The sequence below is a fragment of the Rutilus rutilus genome (genome assembly GCF_951802725.1).
Source record: "Rutilus rutilus genome assembly, chromosome: 18".
Taxonomy (NCBI): Eukaryota; Metazoa; Chordata; class Actinopteri; order Cypriniformes; family Leuciscidae; genus Rutilus; species Rutilus rutilus.
Window position 1 is genome coordinate 19,551,527 of NC_140231.1, and position 18,860 is coordinate 19,570,386.

An 18,860-nucleotide genomic window follows, 5' to 3' on the forward strand; every position below is an offset into this window, starting at 1 on the left:
CTTACTGTCCCATGCCTGTTTCCTTCAAGGAGAAAAGAGCTTTTGGAAAGCAGTTGGACCATGTTCCTCTTGGCCAAGGGTGAGTCATAAAGGAAAAATTGCACAGAAAAATGTGTCACATCTGGTGTTTTCGTCCATTTAAAATAATTAGCCTTGTTTATAGTGAGTGAAGTTTTCCCATATCTTCTCTATGGATTATATGCGCCATGACTCATGGACAGCGTATCCACATGCCCACATTGTCACTTGTTTTTGTGTCATGTTCCCTTGTAAAGGAACATTTCTGCAGATGGAGGATGACCTTGTGATAGCCTTCCAGTTGCTGCTGTGTGTTCTGGAGTTCTTCACCAAGCGTTTCACTCCTTCTCTTCTTCAGTCACCCTACAGTGAGTTTTCCTCGCATTCCACTGCTCAGAGGCAGCTTGGACAAATGCTTTAAATGCCATTTTAGGTCAATGAGAGAAAATATTATGAATGACTCACTAAAGAACTAATGAGAAACCAGCAAACAACCCTTTTCCCCCACAGACTTTGGCATACAAATAACCATTGTTCTCCATGGTTTCCTGTTGTTTGTTGCAGCATTTAGTACAATAACAGAATCTTTTTAGTTTTGTTTTTGCTATATGAATGTGGTCAATTTAAATCTGTGATATTTGGAATCTTCTTGGATTTACATGGATTTTGAGGATAACCACCCCTGTTTTTGGTAAAATGATCTTATTCTCATATTTTAATTCCAGAGTCAGCGGTTAGTACATCCACCTTGAGTCCTCCGACCAGGGCATCCCGACGTAATCAGGGCAAAACCAAACCCCATCCTCTAGAGATGGACATGCATTTGCTGGAGACACTCTGCAGGGAGGGCGACTGCAGTGTGGATGAGGTTGGCTCTCATTTAGACACAGTCCCATCAGCCATTGCAAGCTTTCAAATACAGCTTGTTGGGGAAAGTTAGTTTTAAATGTAATGCATTACAAAAATTGCATTACTCCCTAAAAAGTAACTCATTTCGTTAATATATGGGAAAATAATGCATTACATAACTTTTTCTCATCTGGGCTGGGTTGGGCATATTTATTTGAAAAAGCAACTCAGATATTTTGTCGTAAATGTTAGTACTTAAAAAAAATTGAAAAAACATATCTGATTATTAATGTGTCCCCAACACTGCAACTAAGTTTATATCTCAGAAACACAACATGATGAGTCTGTATTTAAAAACCTTTTTCATTGCAAACTTGACCATATGTGAAAAGTAGCTCATCATATGCGTGGTGAAGCTTTTTCTTTCTTCTAACCAGATGTCACATTATTGTCTGCAGGTGAAAAACGTGTACCAGACAACTTTCTGTGCGTTCCTAGACTCTGTGGGTCTGTCTGGACTCCAAGGGCTTCCTCCTGTGAGTAATATCCCATGGAAAATGGTTAAAAAGCTGCTTCTGCTTTTGAGAGCTATACAGAGTGTTTAAATGACTAATCAAATCCCCATCGGGTGCTTCCCACCTTGGACTATGAATTTGAACTTGCCTGTATTGTATTTCAAAGCTTGTTATATGTTGGGACTATGTACACTGTTTTATGGACTCTTTGTTTGCATAGTGATAATTAGGAATGTAATTGCAGGTTCGATTCTGATTATTAGCAATAAAATAACAGCTATAAGAAGGACATACAATACAATTTTGAATTAAAGTAATCCTTGTGGCCATCTGTTTGTTTTTTATTATAGATGGAAACACTTTCCAAGCAATATGAAGAGCTGTACCACAAAAACAAGGACTTTGATGCCAGGCTGTTCTTAGTTGATGATGAAACTCTTTCCCCCATCAAAATAGAAGTGTGAGTTTCATTCAATTAAAATCATGTTGTTAGACATTTTTGCAGACAGCTACATATGTTTTTTTTTATGTCAATATTCCTCATAGGTCAAAGGTGGAAGTGACTCCAAGAAAGAATTTTCCAGGCGAGGATGTTGTAATTCCAGTTCCACAGACCCCAATCAGGTACTGTGCTCCTTCAGTACCTAAAACATGAAAGAGCCAAATTTAAGAAATTGTTACTAAAGATTTATATTTCAAATAAATGCTGTTCTTCAGAACTTTCTATTTAGCTAAAAATCGTATAATTAGAAATGTTTTTTGAGCACCAAATCAGCATGTTAGAACGATTTCTGAAAGATCCCAAACCTTTCTTGAAGAAAAGCTTGGGAATTTTCTCACTAGAAGTTAGGGTCACAGTCATTTGTATGGTATTATGTGCACCCAGCAGTTTTATAATGCTCTAAGCTTATGCCTAACATCACATGATGGGATTCCCTCTGCGATCTGGTTTTGGTGTTTTCACGTGGGCTGTAAAGCTCTATGCCCGATTGCATAAAGCACCTTAAGTTTTTCCCTCAAGTTTGAGACTTAAGGTGTGATTTCCCCTCAGCTAAGGGGATGACTTAAAGGGTTAGTTCACCCAAAAATGAAAATTCTGTCAGTAATTATGTTTCCCTCATGTTATTCCAACCCCGTAAGACTTTCGTTCATCTTCGGAACACAAATGAGAGCTGGCTCACTCCTCCATAGGCTTCTATGTAATTGAAACCTGCCGGCCCAGAAAGTTTGAAAAGACAATGTTTAAAATAGTCCAAGTGACTACAGTGGCTCAACCATAAGTTTACCATAACCAGGGCTCAACATTAAAAAAAATCCCCACTAGCCCCCGGGGCCAGTAGATCAGAGTTTTGCTGGCCCCTTCTATATTTTTACTGGCCCTGAAAGAAATATAAGGAAAAGCACTTTTCCATTAAACTGTATTTATTGTATACATTAGGATTAATCGATACAGCAAAGGGAGTACAGGAATTAAGAGAGAGCCCCTGGAGACATGCCTAAATAACCAAATTGTCATTGTAACTATGAATGGGTATTGCAGTATATATGATTTTTCCTACAATGAATATAGGCTCGCCAACAAAAAATGAATCTCGTTAGAAGACTTGGATTGAACCTGCTCGCTCAGTGTAACACTTCCAAACCTTATGTTATACTTAGTAAAATGAAAGTATAGGGCAGGGATCAGCAACTCCGGTCCTGGAGGGCCACTGTCCTGCAGAGTTTAGCTCCAACCCTAATTAAACACACCTGAACAAGGCAATCAGTGTTTTCAGGATTACTAGATAGATACAGGCAGGTGAGTTTTTATCAGGGCTGAAGCTAAACTCTGCAGGACAGTGGCCCTCCAGGACCGGAGTTGCTGATCCCTGGTATAGGGGCTTTATGCAACACTTATCGTTTAAGAGATTAAACTTATGGGTTATTTTTTGCAACATCCTTAATTTTAAGGGAAACCTAAGGGCGTTCTTAAGCCAAAATTACACTTAAGGTGCTTTTTGCAATCGGGCACTGAACTTCTCCTGGGTTTTTCTATATTACTGGAAACTCTATACACTAATGGATATTTGTCTGGGGAGATTTTAAGAATGCATGCCAGTAATTGCTTTGTTGTAGCAAAAATACCTCTTCAGACTAAGTTTGTTGAAGTGCAGATGAAAATTATTTTACCATAATGGAAACTTGTCCGGTCTTGCTATCACTTTTCAAGTCAAGTCAAGTCAAGTCAAGTATATTTGTATAGCGCTTTTCACAATACAGATTGTATCAAAGCATCTTCACAGTATTAAATTAAAATAATACAACAAGGTTTGTTTCTAGTGGAATTTATTGATTGATAAAATCAGATTAAATATCCCCAGAATATCCCCACTTTTCACTCATGTTCCCCAGTTTTGTTTCTCCAGGGCAGCAATGAACTCCATACAGCAGCTCAGGGTTGATCTCACCTCAGCTAGTGACCAGCCCTCAAGCAATCTCCTAGTCTATTACAAGGTATTTCCTTTAAAAAAAAAAAATCTATTTCCTAGACAGATTGTCTGGGCTTACATTACACAGAAACAAAGTAATATGTCATATGCTTTATTTGGAATGTGTTTGTCAGAACTGCACTGTTGACCCATCAGAAGTGATCAGAAAGAGGGTTGAGGAGCTGGACCAGGTCTTCATCCAGAGGTTTGCACAGGCTGTGGGCCAGCACTGTGAGGGACTGGGGAGAAAGGTACTGCCAGCAAATTTATTTATCTTTTTTTACATTTATTGCAATCATTCTGATAAGGCTGCAGATTTGTCTGATTTGAATCAGATAATATCAGGCCTTTTTTAATTTCCTATTCATCGTATACCTGATTCATTTGAAGTGTGTACAATTCCAGATTGCAGCTTTAGAGCGAATGCTACCGATATTGGTTAGCGGTGAAAGTATAATTTCAATGTTTGTGAATCCATAAATGACTCCCTATATAACAGTAATTGATTAGACAAGTGCTATAGTGCTATATTTATTTCAACTTTCAGAAATTCACTACTGTTTGGGGTCAGTAATATTTTTTTTTTATATACTTCTGTTCAGCAATCATGGTTTCCACAAAAATAATTAAGCAGCACAACCATTTTCAACATTGTTGATAATAAATAAATAAAAATCTTTAAATTGTAATAATCATTTATAATAATATTACAGTTTTTTTCTCTATTTTCGAACAAATAAATGCTGCCTTGGTGAGCATACAAGATTTTTCAAAAACTAAAAAAATCATACAGACCCCAAACTTTTGCTCTGTAGTGTAGGTTATGTACAACAAAGGGACAAAGTTTTTTGTGTGTGTTTTCAGCGTTTTAATCTTGGTGCCCAGCTCTACTACAAAGTCATGGAGTCAATGCTCAAATCGGTAAGCCTTATAGAAACCTAAAATACATTTTACATGCTTTCATTTACATGATTTTCATTAAAAAAAAATATATATATATTATGGCCACGTGTGTTTTATTTTTAGGAGGAGAAGAGATTATCAGTGCAGAATTTCAGGTAAAAACAATGAGCATCTTCTCAGATCATTAACTGTCATTTATCAGATCATTATGGTCATAAATCTATGAAATGTACACTGACAATTAATCATGTTACTTCCTTTTTTAGTAAACTTCTCAACAATGCAGCATTTCATACCTCATTGCTTGCATGTGCGCTGGAAGTTGTTATGGCAACTTATGTTGGTTAGTATTTTTTGGCATACTTTTTTTTTCGTAAACTCATAGTGTTACCCATAGTCACCCTTTTAGTTTCTGTTGGTAAATTGCATTTGAGACAGAATTTGCTTGAATATGTTAACCACACATGTTTCCTTTTCCAGTGAACTTAAAGAATGGAGGTTTTGGCTGCAGCTCAGGGGCCAGCGATTCCATTGAAACTGATCTGTGCTTCCCCTGGATCTTGGACGTCTTCCAGCTGCCTGCTTTTGACTTCTACAAGGTGATAGAGAGCTTCATCAAAGCCGAGCCCACCTTGAAGCACGACATGATGAAGCACCTGGAGCAGTGCGAACATGTTATCATGGAGAGCCTTGCGTGGAGAGCGGTGAGTAACTGTCTGCTGCCATTCATGTTGATTGTTTCATCCATTCAGTCACTGAATCATCTGTTTAGCAAGCATTCAGCTTATTTTAGCAACTAGTTACGTTGCTGAGCAAACACCTCATTGGCTAGCACTTCCTCTACTGCCGGTTGGCTCTTTGTGCACCAGGCTGCTGGAAAAGTAGTAAATGAGGGGGTTTAAGCAGCAATTGGTGCTGGCCAGCGAGAGCACTACGGGATGGAGAGCTTTAGTGACTTGAGCAAGTCCACAGCTGTGCACAAGTCCCATCTGTGTGAGAGTGTAACCCAGTAGATTGAGGTGGTAAGGGGTGAAGCAAAGGAAAAAGACCACTAGGACCCAGTAGATGACGGTGAGGGTGCGTCGGTGCCGGATCTTCCTGCGGTGAGGCAGCCTGCGGAGGACACGGAGTATGCTGCAGTAGCTGAACAGCAGGAGCAGTGCGGGCAGCAAGTAGGCCATTTGCACCAGGCTGAGAGCAGCTAAAATAATAGTACGGTGGCGTTTGGAAGAAGGATCCATAAGGCACGACTTGTGCCGTCGGGATACCGCCGAATGCAGGAATGGTAGGGCGAGGCTGAGGGCTAGGACCAGGCACCAGATCCCGGCGCTGATCATGCGGGCAGTACGGACCTTCCTCAGGTGCTGAAGTAGAGGGTTAACCACAGCAAAGTAGCGGTCTACTCCAATACAAACCAGGAAGAAGATTCCTCCATATAGACTGATGTACTTCAACGTGAAGGTCATTTGGCAGAAAGCACCTCCTGGAGACCAGTCGCTGGTGAGGTTGGAAGTGGCGGCTTTGTTGTGGTAGTAATAGATGCGCAGGGGGAGGGAGATCACAAAGAAGATGTCCGCAGCAGCCAGGTTGGCCATGTAGACGGCGGTGCTGGTGAACGTTCGAGGCATGCGGCAGAAACGTCGTAGCGCTGTGGCATTGCTGACTACACCGAATATGAAGATTATGCTGTAGGAGATCTTGTAGTAGGTGAAACGGTAGCTAGTGTCCACCGTGCAGTTGGCTTGAATAGATGTGTATGTTGTGTTATGGAGATCCATGATCACTTTCGGCTTGGGTCGCCCTCGATTGTATCAAATTAAAACCTGCCTCTTGTGGTCCAGAACCAAATGAGGAATCTTCTTTTGGCGAGAGGGACAATAGCTATACAGTTATAACACTACTTGTTTAAAAAAAAAAAAAAAGAGGTTTAAAGCATCATGGCTTGGTAATCTCACATCTTAGGCTTTTTTTTTTTTGTGGGTTACATCATTTGAAGTCCAAATGACTCCTCTTCATATAGTCACCTGAAACTGTAAAAGGAAATTTGAAAAGTTACAACTTCCTCTTCATATAAAGTGAACCACCTGCTCTCACCTGGACATTATCATCTAGGACAGCTATGTCTATATGACCTGAGTTTATGATATGGAAAGGTAAAGTGATTGAATTATGACAGAGGAGGGTTTAATTTAAAAAGCAGCCGATGCTACTAGTAAAGGACTGTAGAAGTTTCATTAATGTTAAACTGCCTGTAATTTATACACACTGTAAATGTGCACATTTAAACTTGTCTTATGCATGGTAAATTAATTGAAAAAACTCAATTTTGTCTGCTATACTGTTTAGGTATAGAAATGTTTAGGTATAGATATAAAGGCAGCATAAAATAATCCATATTACTAACTTCATTTATCAATGAATTTTTAATGTTTAAAACCTGAGTAAATTATACCATTCGAGCCTCTTTTTAAAATGTAGTTATGTGGCTCAATATACAGCTTGTTAAATGCTATCCCTAGTGAAAAAAGTATACTTTTTTGTATTTGAAATATATTCCCTTTTTCAATGGTGCATTGCAAATATACTAACAGAAATTGTCTTTAAATATATTAAAAGTATATTAGCATCATGCTTTTACCTATTTTCACAATACACCTTTAACACACTTTAAAATAATTGTACTTTAGTGTATTTTCTAAAATATATTTTAGAAGTGAAGCTTGAAGTGAAAATTTGCACTTTATTAAAAATATATTTTAACTGTGTGCTGGAAATGATCATTGTAACAATGTATTGAAAGTATACTTTCAAAATACATTATAGTATACTATAGTATTTTGCACAAAGTATAGCTAAGTTTTATTTGTCTTATAATGTACATTTGTTATTGAAGACAACAGAAGTGCACATATTGTGGTAGTTTTAGGTAGAAAAAGTTTATTATTATTAATAAATTGAGTGCGTAAAGGAGAGACTAAAAGACACTGATAACATAATCTATTCTTCATGGAATAATTGTTGATGGCATGATCTAAATTTTAGATAGCACAGATAAAATACATGGAATAAACTTACCATTTTGCTTTATCTCATCCATTTTTATCGGAATCTTCTCTGTGATCTCTCTTGGCTAGTTGAACATGCTCTGTTCGCTTTCAGGCTTGAGTGAAGGTGTCTTTAACAGGTATTAAGACAATATATTGTCACACTAAATCAATAAACGTCTGTGTGTGTGCATGTGCCATATATCTGTTCAGATCTGAATGGGGGTGTGTGGATTTATTATTAATATAGTAGTTCAGCTCTGGATACAGATGTAGCCTACTCTACTTGAAATAGTGGGCAAACACGCATTTACAGCCTGAACCTTTTGTAAATCATTCTGACAATTTTTTTAAGAAGTTATTTCTGTCCGTCCCCCCCCCACACACACATTTAAAATTTCATATAGAAGATAAGTAGACTTTAGGGACTGCTAAAATTCATTCAGTAAGCACATTTCACTTCTGTTACTTAATTATTTTTTTGGGAACAAACTGAATTCATGTAGCTTCATTTTCCATTGATTTTTAGATTCAGTTTGTAAATATGCAAATTTTGCTGACAAACAGGAGAAACACTGTGCTCAAAACACGATACAGTCAGAAGGCTTTTCCGTCTACAAATTCCCATCATTTACCATGGTTTTACTGTAACGTTAGCCTAGTAATATTAACTGCACCATGAAATGTGGGATATACATATTGAATTGTATTATTATTATTATTATTAATGTAGACAATGTATTAAAGGACTAATGGAATATAATTACAGTATTTAAAAATGTATTTAGGCAACTGTTTTTCATACAAAAACCATAGAAACCATAAAGTTACATTTTGCCATGATAGTGAGGTGCTACAGGCTATGTCTGGTTTTATCTGTGGTTATCTTAATCTAAATGCATGATACTGGATGACCAATGGTTAATTTTAATAAAACTCAAAACAGTCAGAATATTACAATTACCTAATTTTACATAGTAAATCTGCATCCTAACTCAAGATAATACTACTGTCAACTCACTGCCAAATACGCGTTTTAAGACAAAACATGTAATATTAATATTGCAGCCTGCACTGCAAACTGTGCTGAAGATACGTTCCATCAAAGTCAGGCAACATAAACCTGTTTCAAGACTTGAAACAATAATCCCCCATTAGCACATGCAGAAACTAAGAAATTAATTTTCCAATAAAGATATTTATTTTGTGAAGGAAAAATGACAAATGTTTGAATGTTCTACCTCAGATTTGTGAAATGTTCACCTGTTTGGCAAGTGTTTGTCATGATATGTTCTGACAATAAAGAGTAGTTTAAAACCATAATTAACGCTCTGGTTTCTACAACTTTCACTTAGGAGCAAAAATCTGCCTTTAAACTTGAAAGAAATAAAGATTTGACATTTATGGTGATAATTATCGATATCGACTGATATAAAATAATTCTCGTGATGAATTTTTTGGGCCATATCGCCCAGCCCTAATATCAATGAAGAGCTCGAGTCTGACATAAACTGAAACTTGAATAAGCCAATAAAAGCATTTGAAAGGAGTTTCTTTTTGAGAAACACATTTAGTAAAGTGCGTCTAGGCACTTGACGGATAGTGTACGTGATGTTCTGTAGTGTGACATTGTGGTTTTTAACCAAGTGAAATCTAAACATCTCTCCATCCATGAAGCTCTAAAAGCCTTACCTCACTTCCTGAACGCTGCACTCAGTAACGGTGCGGTCACACTAGACTTTAGGCTGCTTAATTACTTCAGACCCTGTGAAAATGGCCAACAGGTTATGATGCGACATACTAGAGCCTTTGTTTTTAATAAATTATACATTAAGTAAATTCAAAAACCACACAGCTGCAAACCATTCAACTTTAAAGTTTGTATCCTTTGTATTGAGGCAAAAGGTCAATTTGTGATATCCTCTAGTCTAGCGGTGAAACATCTTTTTTATATCGTGATTCATATTAAGTTAGAGGTCATTCAACTTGGAACACACTGAAAGACAAGACTACTGCACAAGTGATTGCAAGTTAATGTAACACTTTCTTGTGTAGACACACCCAACAGAAGACAGGGGTGGGGTGAGCAGTTGCTCATTATCATTTAAAGAGACATGCACTGAAACGGGTCACTGTGAGCAGAGCTGTTTTTGAGGTAAAAAAGGTGATGTTTTACAAAACCATTGAGGATTTTTAACCAAAGTATATTACAATCTTTACATGAAGAGCCTAAAGAATCATACCAACTTGTGGAAATTGGGCATCCGATGACCCCGTTAAATATTTATGAATGACCTGCCCATTTTAAAATCTTCCCGGTCTACTGACATATGTTAAGACAACTGCTTTAAACATTACAATGCTTGTGATAACTTTAGTTAACTCTACAATAAGTAAATCTACTTCACCAGCTAATTGCTCTTCGACAGCGATGCCATAGAAATATACAGAGCTACTACCGCTAAATCGGAAGTTCAAAGACAATATTCTAAAGATGGCTGCGCACTTGTTTCTCTGGTGCATAAGGTCTATAGCGTCGCTATATGCACAGAGTATGTGCAATCGCGAACCCGAAAGTGAAACGCCAGCTCCCTGATGCACGCTAATTAGGCTACACACAATAGCCTGTCTCCCAATATCAAACCTATATCAATCTGGACTGTGTAGTTGTGGCTCTGGTCTCTGTTTGCACTTTGAATATTGAGAGAGTACTGTAACGTCTGAAGAACGACAGACAAGGGAGGCTCCGTTTCTGAACCTTTAATCGGAACGCAAAAACAACTGTATACAAATGCCACTCACTCGCTCGTTTCTCTTTACCGGGCCTTTTTCCGTACTCACTTAACACTATAACTGCCAGTTTAAAATAAAACTGCAATTTCACAACAATTATAAAGAGTCTGTGTGCTATAGTACTTTGATTATGGTTGCACTTGAACTTATTGTTTGCTCTTAAGACTAAGAATAAACGTATTTATTTTTGTTATTTATACTTTTAATTTCTATGCTCAATTTGTGGAAAGGAATTAAATTAGGTCGTCACACACAGCCTCAATCAGAAGATCTGAAAGCTCATAATTCATGTACAGTAAGGTCTGAAGAGACTCATGTGAAATCGTACAGGAGAAAAGCCAGTCAGTTGAGTATGTGGCAAAACCTTTTACACTGCTTGTATGTTGTTGTCTTTCAATGTATTTTATAATTCATATTCATAAAGTAGAACTGAAATTCATTACAAGACTATTAGTTAAAACATTTCAAATTGCACCTGCAGACAATTTTTCCAGTCATGAATTTTGTCATTGAGGATTTCTATAAAATATTGTGCAAAAATCCCGTGTCTCGTCTCGTGAGATAAGCGTCTCGTCACACCCCTAATTTACAGTATTCGCTTTATTCAGAAATGCAGCTTGTTTTTCATTCACAAGCTTTGAGCTGGAACAGTCTTGGTCAGCGTTACACCGGCTTAGGCTTCTCAGTGTGTGTGTGCCTGCCTATCACATAGTGTTTAAAATGCCCTTAAAGTACAGTTCGAGTGTGTTTGAGAGTGTGGCCCCTAAGCATGCGAGGAATGAATGTAATTCAGCATGGCTCGTTCAGACCTGTTCAACGCTCCTGAAATGCAGTTTGAATTATTCAGTTCCTTCATGGTCTATTTTAAAAACTGTATTTAAAAAAAAAGGTTATTTGAAAAAAAACAAACAAGAGATTATAAAAATCAGAAAGTGTCATATACAAAACAGAAAAAAAAGAAAGAAAAATACACTGCTTGAGCTACTGTTGGGTAAATCTCTAACCGCATAAAAGATGGCACACCCTGCAGACCTCTTCGTCATCAGCTTAATTTGTTACAATAACAAACCCTGATATAATCTTTTGACCAAAGCACCATTAATGTCATCATTCTCTGTGGGTCGCTCCCTTTTCCTCTCAGTGTTTGTCCTCAGACTGAGCGGATGTAATGGAATTATATAATTAAGTATAATTGTGACTTGGCTCGGAAAAGTTTATGGGAACCTTTCTTCTTCTTTTTTTTCTTTTTTTTACCCCAGTGGCATTTATGTTACAAGAGAGTTTTGGTAAACATAAACTAGAGGTTTAATGAATTATTTAACAGTCATTAATACATTTAAATGTAAAACAAAACAGACACTTTACAAGGTTCAATTAGTTAACATTAGTTAATGCAAGAGCTGACATGAAATAACAATGAACAATACAGCAGCCACAAGTTTTACAGCATTTATTAATCTGGGTTCATGTATACATTTTGTATAAATTAACAATGTATTTTGAGCAAACATGAATTAACACTGAACAACAGTATTGAATTGTATTTAACCTGGAATATTGAATGTTGTAAAAAAAAAAAAGTATCAATTATTAACTGATGATACCTATTCCATTAACTAATGTTCAATTAATCTCATTGTAAAGTGCTCCTGTTTAGACTCTTCTAATGTGAAGCAAGACAAATTGAAGCTTATTTCATCTATTGTCTGTCTTGAAATGTAGCACTTAGTCCAGAAATACTGTTTTTTTTTTTTTTCTTGTTCGGGTCACAGTCAAATACACTTGTTTTACAATTTCAAGGTCACTAATCCATTAAGGGGTTGTAAACACTCATCCATTGTAGCACCAAAAATATACTTTATATTTTTGCAGTCAGCAGTCTTCAGTTAGTCATCAGTCAAATATATCCTGTGTCAACCAATTACTAACATTGGCTGAATATGTCAGATGAGAATTTGGTATAAAATTGGTATAAAAAAAATGGTCTGCCTGAACTTTGGTTAAATTGTAGACTCTTCCATTATGAATTTAGCTTTTAGAGATATCATTTTATTCATCGAAATGCTTCTGCTATCACCGGTGTCACCGGTGTTGTTTAATGTGTTTTTGCGGACAGCATAAGACTTCCGTTTCATAGAGTTCTGAATCGTCTCAGAGGTGAAGTAATAGATCACTGGGTCAAAACAACAGTTGGTCACAGCAATGCAGAACGCGATTGGATAAATCGTCCGGACCACTGACTCCACAGTGCAGTTCGTAATAACCTGACTTCTCACCAGGGTGTAGAAGACCAGATTGACATTGAACGGGATAAAGCAAAAACAGAAAATGAACAAGTGCACTGCAATCATACGCAAGATCTTGGCCTTGTTCAGCTGCCCTCCACGGTTAATGCACTCTGGGTGGCGTAAAGTCTGCAGGACCCTCATAGAGCAGGTAAAGTTGATCATCAACGGAATCAAGAAGCCCACTGTCTCCATACACACCACAACTTTTGATACCTTGGACTTCCACTGCGAATTTGAGAAGTTCTCAAAACAGTAGGTTTTGTTGTTCATGTGTGATGTTTTGTTGTCCGTGGATGATGTGGTGTCCATCACAAACCCTGCGGTTAGGCCTCCCGACAGCAGAAGCACCCATATCACACAGCAGGCTATTCTAGCATTGCGCTTGGTCCTCAATGTTTTAGATGCGAAGGGATGAACGATTGCCAGGAAGCGATCCACGCTGATGCACGTGAGGAAGAGGATGCTGCCGTACATATTGGTGTAGAACAAGGCCACTGAGATTTGGCAGAGAGCTTTACCGAAAGGCCACTCACGATTGATGAAGTAGAACGTCCTGAAAGGCAAGCTGAAGACAAAGAGGGCATCAGAGGCCACGAGGTTCATCATGTACGTCGTGGTCTCGTTGCGCATTTTCAGTCTGCATGCAAAAATGTACATGGCCATCACGTTGAAGAGAAGCCCCAGAATAAAGACGATACTGAAAGCAGAGCTGTACAACACATATTTAAAAGCATCATCGATGGCACAACTCTCGTTGTCGGTCATCATTAATGTTTAGAGTTTGGCTTAAAAGGAGTCAGTGTCCTGTGTTGCTTTCAAAGGTCAGAGAACCACAACATGAAATTCCACGGAGATCCATGTAAAAGTATACAAATCCAGTCTGTATACGTTTCACAGGGCTGGCTTAAGAAGCTTCTTACCATTCAGATGTTGCGTAATCCTACTATCAATGTGCAACGGAAATTCACACGAGCAAATTCATTTGCATGAGCAAGCCGCATTAGACTTTTTTCCTCAACATGGTATGGTGGAAGATTCGTTTGTGTGTGCTGCAATGAATAGCTGCTTTGTTATCTCAGGAAGTTGTAGTTGTTTGCTCTTCATATCTGAAGTTCCAAGGTGCTTGCAAGATTTGTGATACTAATAAGACTTCAATCTTTACCCTTTGATGAATAGTTCATCCATAGCCTGTTGATTTTCTTCACAAAAAAAGCGACAAAATATATCCATAAATCAGCCCAATTTTGATTTGTTTCTTGTTCCTCCTCTTGGCTTCCCTTCACTGTGAGTTGATGATCTTCTTTGTCTCTTAGTCATCTTAGTCATAGTTTGTCACTTTGTTGTAGCCATGTTGAGGTATTTAGTACCCAACCTGCTCTGTTCAGTCTCTAGTATACACAATGAGATGTGCATCAATGTGGAGGACCGGAAAGCAGACTAGAAGGTGGGGCTGAGGTTAAAGCGCCTCCTCTGTAAATTTCCATTTATAGCTCCCTAGTTCTTCCCTCTTACACGTAGCACACTTTCATAATGAGTTTCAAACCCAGTTCACACGCTATTGGTTTGAATACCCTGTGAATGATGTTTTAGCAGATTACAATCTAGCAACATTTCTTTAATATTAAAGATAAGATCTCAATTATTTCCTGTTAAATCACTTTTAACTATTAAATGCTCTAATTTCTTTGTTAGTCTAAACTGGATGAATAAAAAAAAACCTTAATAGTGAAAACAGTCTCTCAAAGACTGATTCTTTTTTTCATTTAGTAAAATGGATGTTCTAAGGGTGAAGATCAACAAAGACATTTGCTTTCCTGTTCCAACCCCCTACAAGGGCCACTTTAAATTCCTAAAGGCAGAGAGGTGCTGATAGTGATCAAAGCCTGTAGGCCAAGATCTGTGTACATCGGGGGTCTGCTAATTCACACCTTTAGTACAGTGGGGGAAGTTGTCATCTTCTGATTGGTCAGTTTGAATGTCTCACATTTGGGTGAAGGAAAGGATAAAAGAAGATTGTAACTGTTGCTCTAGGCTATTCTTTTCTCTGGCCTTGATTGACAGAGGTGTGTGTGTGTGTGTGTGTGTGTGTGTGTGTGTGTGTGTGTGTGTGTGTGTGTGTGTGTGTGTGTGTGTGTGCGCGCGCATGTGCGTGCGTTATGTAACATCGCTCATTGATTCCTAGGTGCATACAAAGAGGGATTGTCAGTCCAAAGTTTACATGTTTAACTCAATGTGACGCATTCAACACAATATGCAGACTCTGAGCTTGTAAATCAAGGGAGTGTTGAGAGTTAATTTACTGCTTGTCGAACATGGGAATTATTTAAATAAAATGATTGAATTAGAAAGCTTGCAAATATATAAATTTGCAGGTGTTTTAGTTTTTTTTTTTTTCTCTTATTTTAAGTTAACTCTTTGATGCATTATTAAATCACCAAGAAAAAAATATTTGATAGATTTTATATAAAAAAAAGTTTATTATATAGCTTAGCAAGTATTATTTTAAATTATCACCATTTATTTACTTATTAAATAAAGTTATTTATTGCAAAAAATGCCTTGATTTACATGCAGACATAATCATGAGGTTTTGGGTGTAAATAAAGTACTTCAGAATTAAATGAATGGATTTATTGATCAAATAGTGTTCAAATGAAATGACAAACGGTATAAGTATACCCATTCAGTGTAAGACTCATTGTATCCTGACTATCCTCTAATCGATTCCCTTTTCACTGAGCCGGCAATACTCTCGGTTTCAGATCAGTGATGTAACTCAATGTCTTGTGCTTCTCTGCAGGACTCTCCTCTCTTTGACCTCCTCAAACAGTCTCGTGAGGAAGGACCTGGTGAACAAGCGGAGCCCCCCGCAACATTGAACCAACCCTTGCATCACAACCACACCGCTGCTGACCTGTGAGTCATCTCTCAAAACTAGGGCTATGCAATTCTGAGCCAGTCACAACGTCATGTTCAAAAGGATACAGTGGCATAAGTATAAAAGAAAGGGCTAGTTACTAGGGCTAGTTTAAATTGAGGAATCAACTCTTTTGAAGTCGCTCTCTACCACTACTCAATGAATGTTGCACATTCACATGTGTGAGACAAAAATTAAGTATAAACCTGTTTATCAACATAATCTGACTTTTGCAATACATACATTAATGAAGCAGCACAGAATACTGAAGTGAACTAATCACACAGTGCTTTAAAATGTCTATTGGGATTGATGTAGAATGAACAGGGCTTAAATGCAGTATAAACGCAGGACAGGAAAGCTGATTCAGTCTGGAAATTTAAGCAGTTTATTCAGCAATTTAAGATTTACTCTCAAAAAATATTTCTGTCTGTTTTTAAGATTTACAAATTTCAATTGACACATTTTCATCACATTCAATAGAGAAATCTGACTGTCACATTTCAGTAGTCTAGTCCATTAGTCAATTAATAAACTAAAAGGTTACCAGGTTCAGAATTTAATTAGGAGCGTGGGGCAAAAATGCCATGAAAATGAATAAAAATGCCTCAATTCAAGAGTCCCCTCCCCTCTGAGTTCTTTTTTTAATAAGATATCACACAAGCAATAGAGCTGTCTTTTCTCAAATACCTATCAGCACGATTGCAACTGTGATATTGATTTTATACAAACATTTTTGCTCTATTTTGCCAACGAAAATAGTTCCAAACAAACAGCGAACAGATGTGCGTCTCTGAGCAACACACAATGGTGTTTCATTTCCTAAATGAATCTGTGTTTTGAACGAATCAGTTGAATTAAATGATTCAATGACTCGCTCATGAAGACAGTGACTTGCTGCCATCTACTGGCAAATATTGCCACTTAATGGAAAAGGAGATTTCTGACACTTGTTTAGGACTTAAAATAAAATGAATGTCAAGACATACAATAGCATGTAATCATGATTAATCTCATGCTTTTGCAATATGTAATGTTTTTTATTTTTGTTTTGAGGGTATTATTGTAATGATTATTTTGCTTGCCCTTTTTCTTGGTTTTGGCCGCTGCCCCTCAAAATGTCTGTGCATGTCCCTGCTGTGAAATCTGAATTAACATCTTTAGTAGGTTTTTAGTCCGGCCTCAAGCATTAGGCCCACAAGACATACAAAATACCTCTACACTGATTAGCAAATGGTTTAGCTCAAATCTTCATTTCCAAAGGGGATTGAAATTTCCTTGAATTGCTAAATAATTTCTGAATGTGATTTGACTTTGACTTTTATTGGGGCATTTCGAAAGGATTATTTATAATTGGTCTGCTTGTAGCTAAAATATAGTGAGCATGGTACACGCAATACCAAGATCATTGTCTGATTCACAGGAAGTGCATGAACTACTAAATATATATGTTTATTTAAGAGTGTTCATACAATAAAGTTAGTAAGTTAATATTAGCCACTACAGTCATCAAAAATATGAAAAATAAGTGAATATAAAGTGGTAGATTAGAAACTACAGAAGCAGTCACCATTGTAAATACAAAATACTAACATGAACTTAATGAAATTTTTACTCTTAATTCTTTTTAAAACTGTATCCACTGTACGTCCGACTGATTGCACTGTATTCTTTCTTTTAATTCTAAACTTAACTCAAATGGCACTGAGAATTGGAAAGAGACAAACATAAATGACTTAATTGGGGAATTTGAGAGATGAAACCATGCTGATGGCCTGGGTCTGTGTTGGAGCAGTGAGCTTGATGTGTAATTAAACTCGAGGTTCTGTGGAGTGCGGACTGGATCGATTCCATTCCTTGAGCTTCCGAACAAAAAGGAAAATCTCAGAGTAAAACTGGGAGTTGTGAAAAATATGATACACCGGTGTTTTGCCAGATGAGAAGTTTATCTATGTATCATCTTTTTACTCATTTTATTCATTTTATAACTGTATCATATATCTCTTTTAATTCCTTTTATAACCGTTTTAATTTTCCTTGCTTTTATTTTTGGATTATTTTAATTCCTTTCTGTGTAAAGCACTTTGAATTGCCATAGTGTATGAAATGTGCTATATAAATAAACTTGCCTTGCCTATTGTATACTGTCGGATTAGTCATAGATTAAGAGGTTAATGTTAGTTTCAAAGATCATTTTCGTGCGAACGATGTGGCGTGCTTCCCTTTTGATTAACAAGCAGAACAAGGAACCAAAAAACTCCTGGGGACTTTTGAAGGTCGCTAACACAAGCTTGTAGGTTATTAGGCCCAGGGGCTGTGCGCTGTGGTTAGTTAGTCATGTCTGTAAAACAAGATCAAGTGTTGCCTCATGCGCTAGATTTGCACGTGATGGTGGAAAACAGTCGACATTTCAGATCTTGCAAATTCATGTTGCATTTATTTAAAAAAATATATACATATACAGTACTGTGCAAATGTCTTAGGCACGTTAATATTTTCGCCCCAAAAAATGGTTTTTAGACAGTTATTTATATATTTTGCTGTAATGTGTCAGTAGGACATAATAGGAAACATTCCTTTTGCCATTAATTGTAATAATCCATTGAGATTTTCTATGCACAAGGAGTCTGACAACAGGCGGTGCTCCACACGGAGATCTGATCCCACCATCATCGTGTCTGTCTGTGATTACATTCTGACTAAATTCAGAAGAACTGCGGCATAATCCCTGATGGACTCGATGTTGGTGAGATCAGATCTCTCTGTGAATCATGCTGGCTGTTATCTGACTCCTTGTGCATAGAAAAATGGAATGGCAAAAGGAATGTTTGGAAATGTTAACTGATATTTCCTAACACACTACAGCAAAATATTTAAATAACTGGCCTGCTTTAACCTGTACGCGGCTCTGGGGTGGTTAATAAAGGCCTTCTGAAGTGAAGCGATGCTTTTGTGTAAGAAAAATATTCTTATTTAAAACTTTATCGACTAAAATAACAGGGTGAGTAAATAATGGGGTAATTTTAATTTTTGGGTGAACTATCCCTTTAAAGGGGACATATCAT

General features: G+C 37.3%; 3 protein-coding genes across 3 annotated transcripts in view; 1 reads left to right on the top strand and 2 right to left on the bottom strand.

Annotated features, from left to right (window-relative positions):
- The window catches only part of rb1 (retinoblastoma 1), a 31,916-nt gene that overhangs the window by 5,682 nt on the left and 7,374 nt on the right, over positions 1 to 18,860 (top strand). The window contains exons 6-18 of the mRNA XM_084387514.1: positions 30 to 79; positions 276 to 386; positions 744 to 886; positions 1,326 to 1,403; positions 1,733 to 1,842; positions 1,929 to 2,006; positions 3,788 to 3,875; positions 3,985 to 4,101; positions 4,715 to 4,771; positions 4,877 to 4,908; positions 5,020 to 5,096; positions 5,234 to 5,457; positions 15,679 to 15,794. Coding sequence (XP_084243640.1) covers positions 30 to 79; positions 276 to 386; positions 744 to 886; positions 1,326 to 1,403; positions 1,733 to 1,842; positions 1,929 to 2,006; positions 3,788 to 3,875; positions 3,985 to 4,101; positions 4,715 to 4,771; positions 4,877 to 4,908; positions 5,020 to 5,096; positions 5,234 to 5,457; positions 15,679 to 15,794 — 1,281 coding nt within the window. The remainder of the gene's footprint in view (positions 1 to 29; positions 80 to 275; positions 387 to 743; positions 887 to 1,325; positions 1,404 to 1,732; positions 1,843 to 1,928; positions 2,007 to 3,787; positions 3,876 to 3,984; positions 4,102 to 4,714; positions 4,772 to 4,876; positions 4,909 to 5,019; positions 5,097 to 5,233; positions 5,458 to 15,678; positions 15,795 to 18,860) is intronic.
- On the bottom strand, positions 5,507 to 6,654 carry LOC311277264 (lysophosphatidic acid receptor 6). The gene has a single exon (XM_084387525.1). The coding sequence runs from the start codon at positions 6,529 to 6,531 to the stop codon at positions 5,575 to 5,577; it is 957 nt and encodes a 318-aa protein (XP_084243651.1). The 5' UTR covers positions 6,532 to 6,654; the 3' UTR covers positions 5,507 to 5,574.
- Positions 12,026 to 14,271, bottom strand: lpar6b (lysophosphatidic acid receptor 6b). Its single transcript, XM_084387515.1, has one exon. The coding sequence runs from the start codon at positions 13,644 to 13,646 to the stop codon at positions 12,591 to 12,593; it is 1,056 nt and encodes a 351-aa protein (XP_084243641.1). The 5' UTR covers positions 13,647 to 14,271; the 3' UTR covers positions 12,026 to 12,590.

Excerpts from the sequence above, each read along its gene's own strand:
- LOC311277264 (XM_084387525.1), bottom strand. The coding sequence starts at position 6,531 with ATGGATCTCCATAACACAACATACACATCTATTCAAGCCAACTGCACG.
- lpar6b (XM_084387515.1), bottom strand. The coding sequence starts at position 13,646 with ATGATGACCGACAACGAGAGTTGTGCCATCGATGATGCTTTTAAATAT.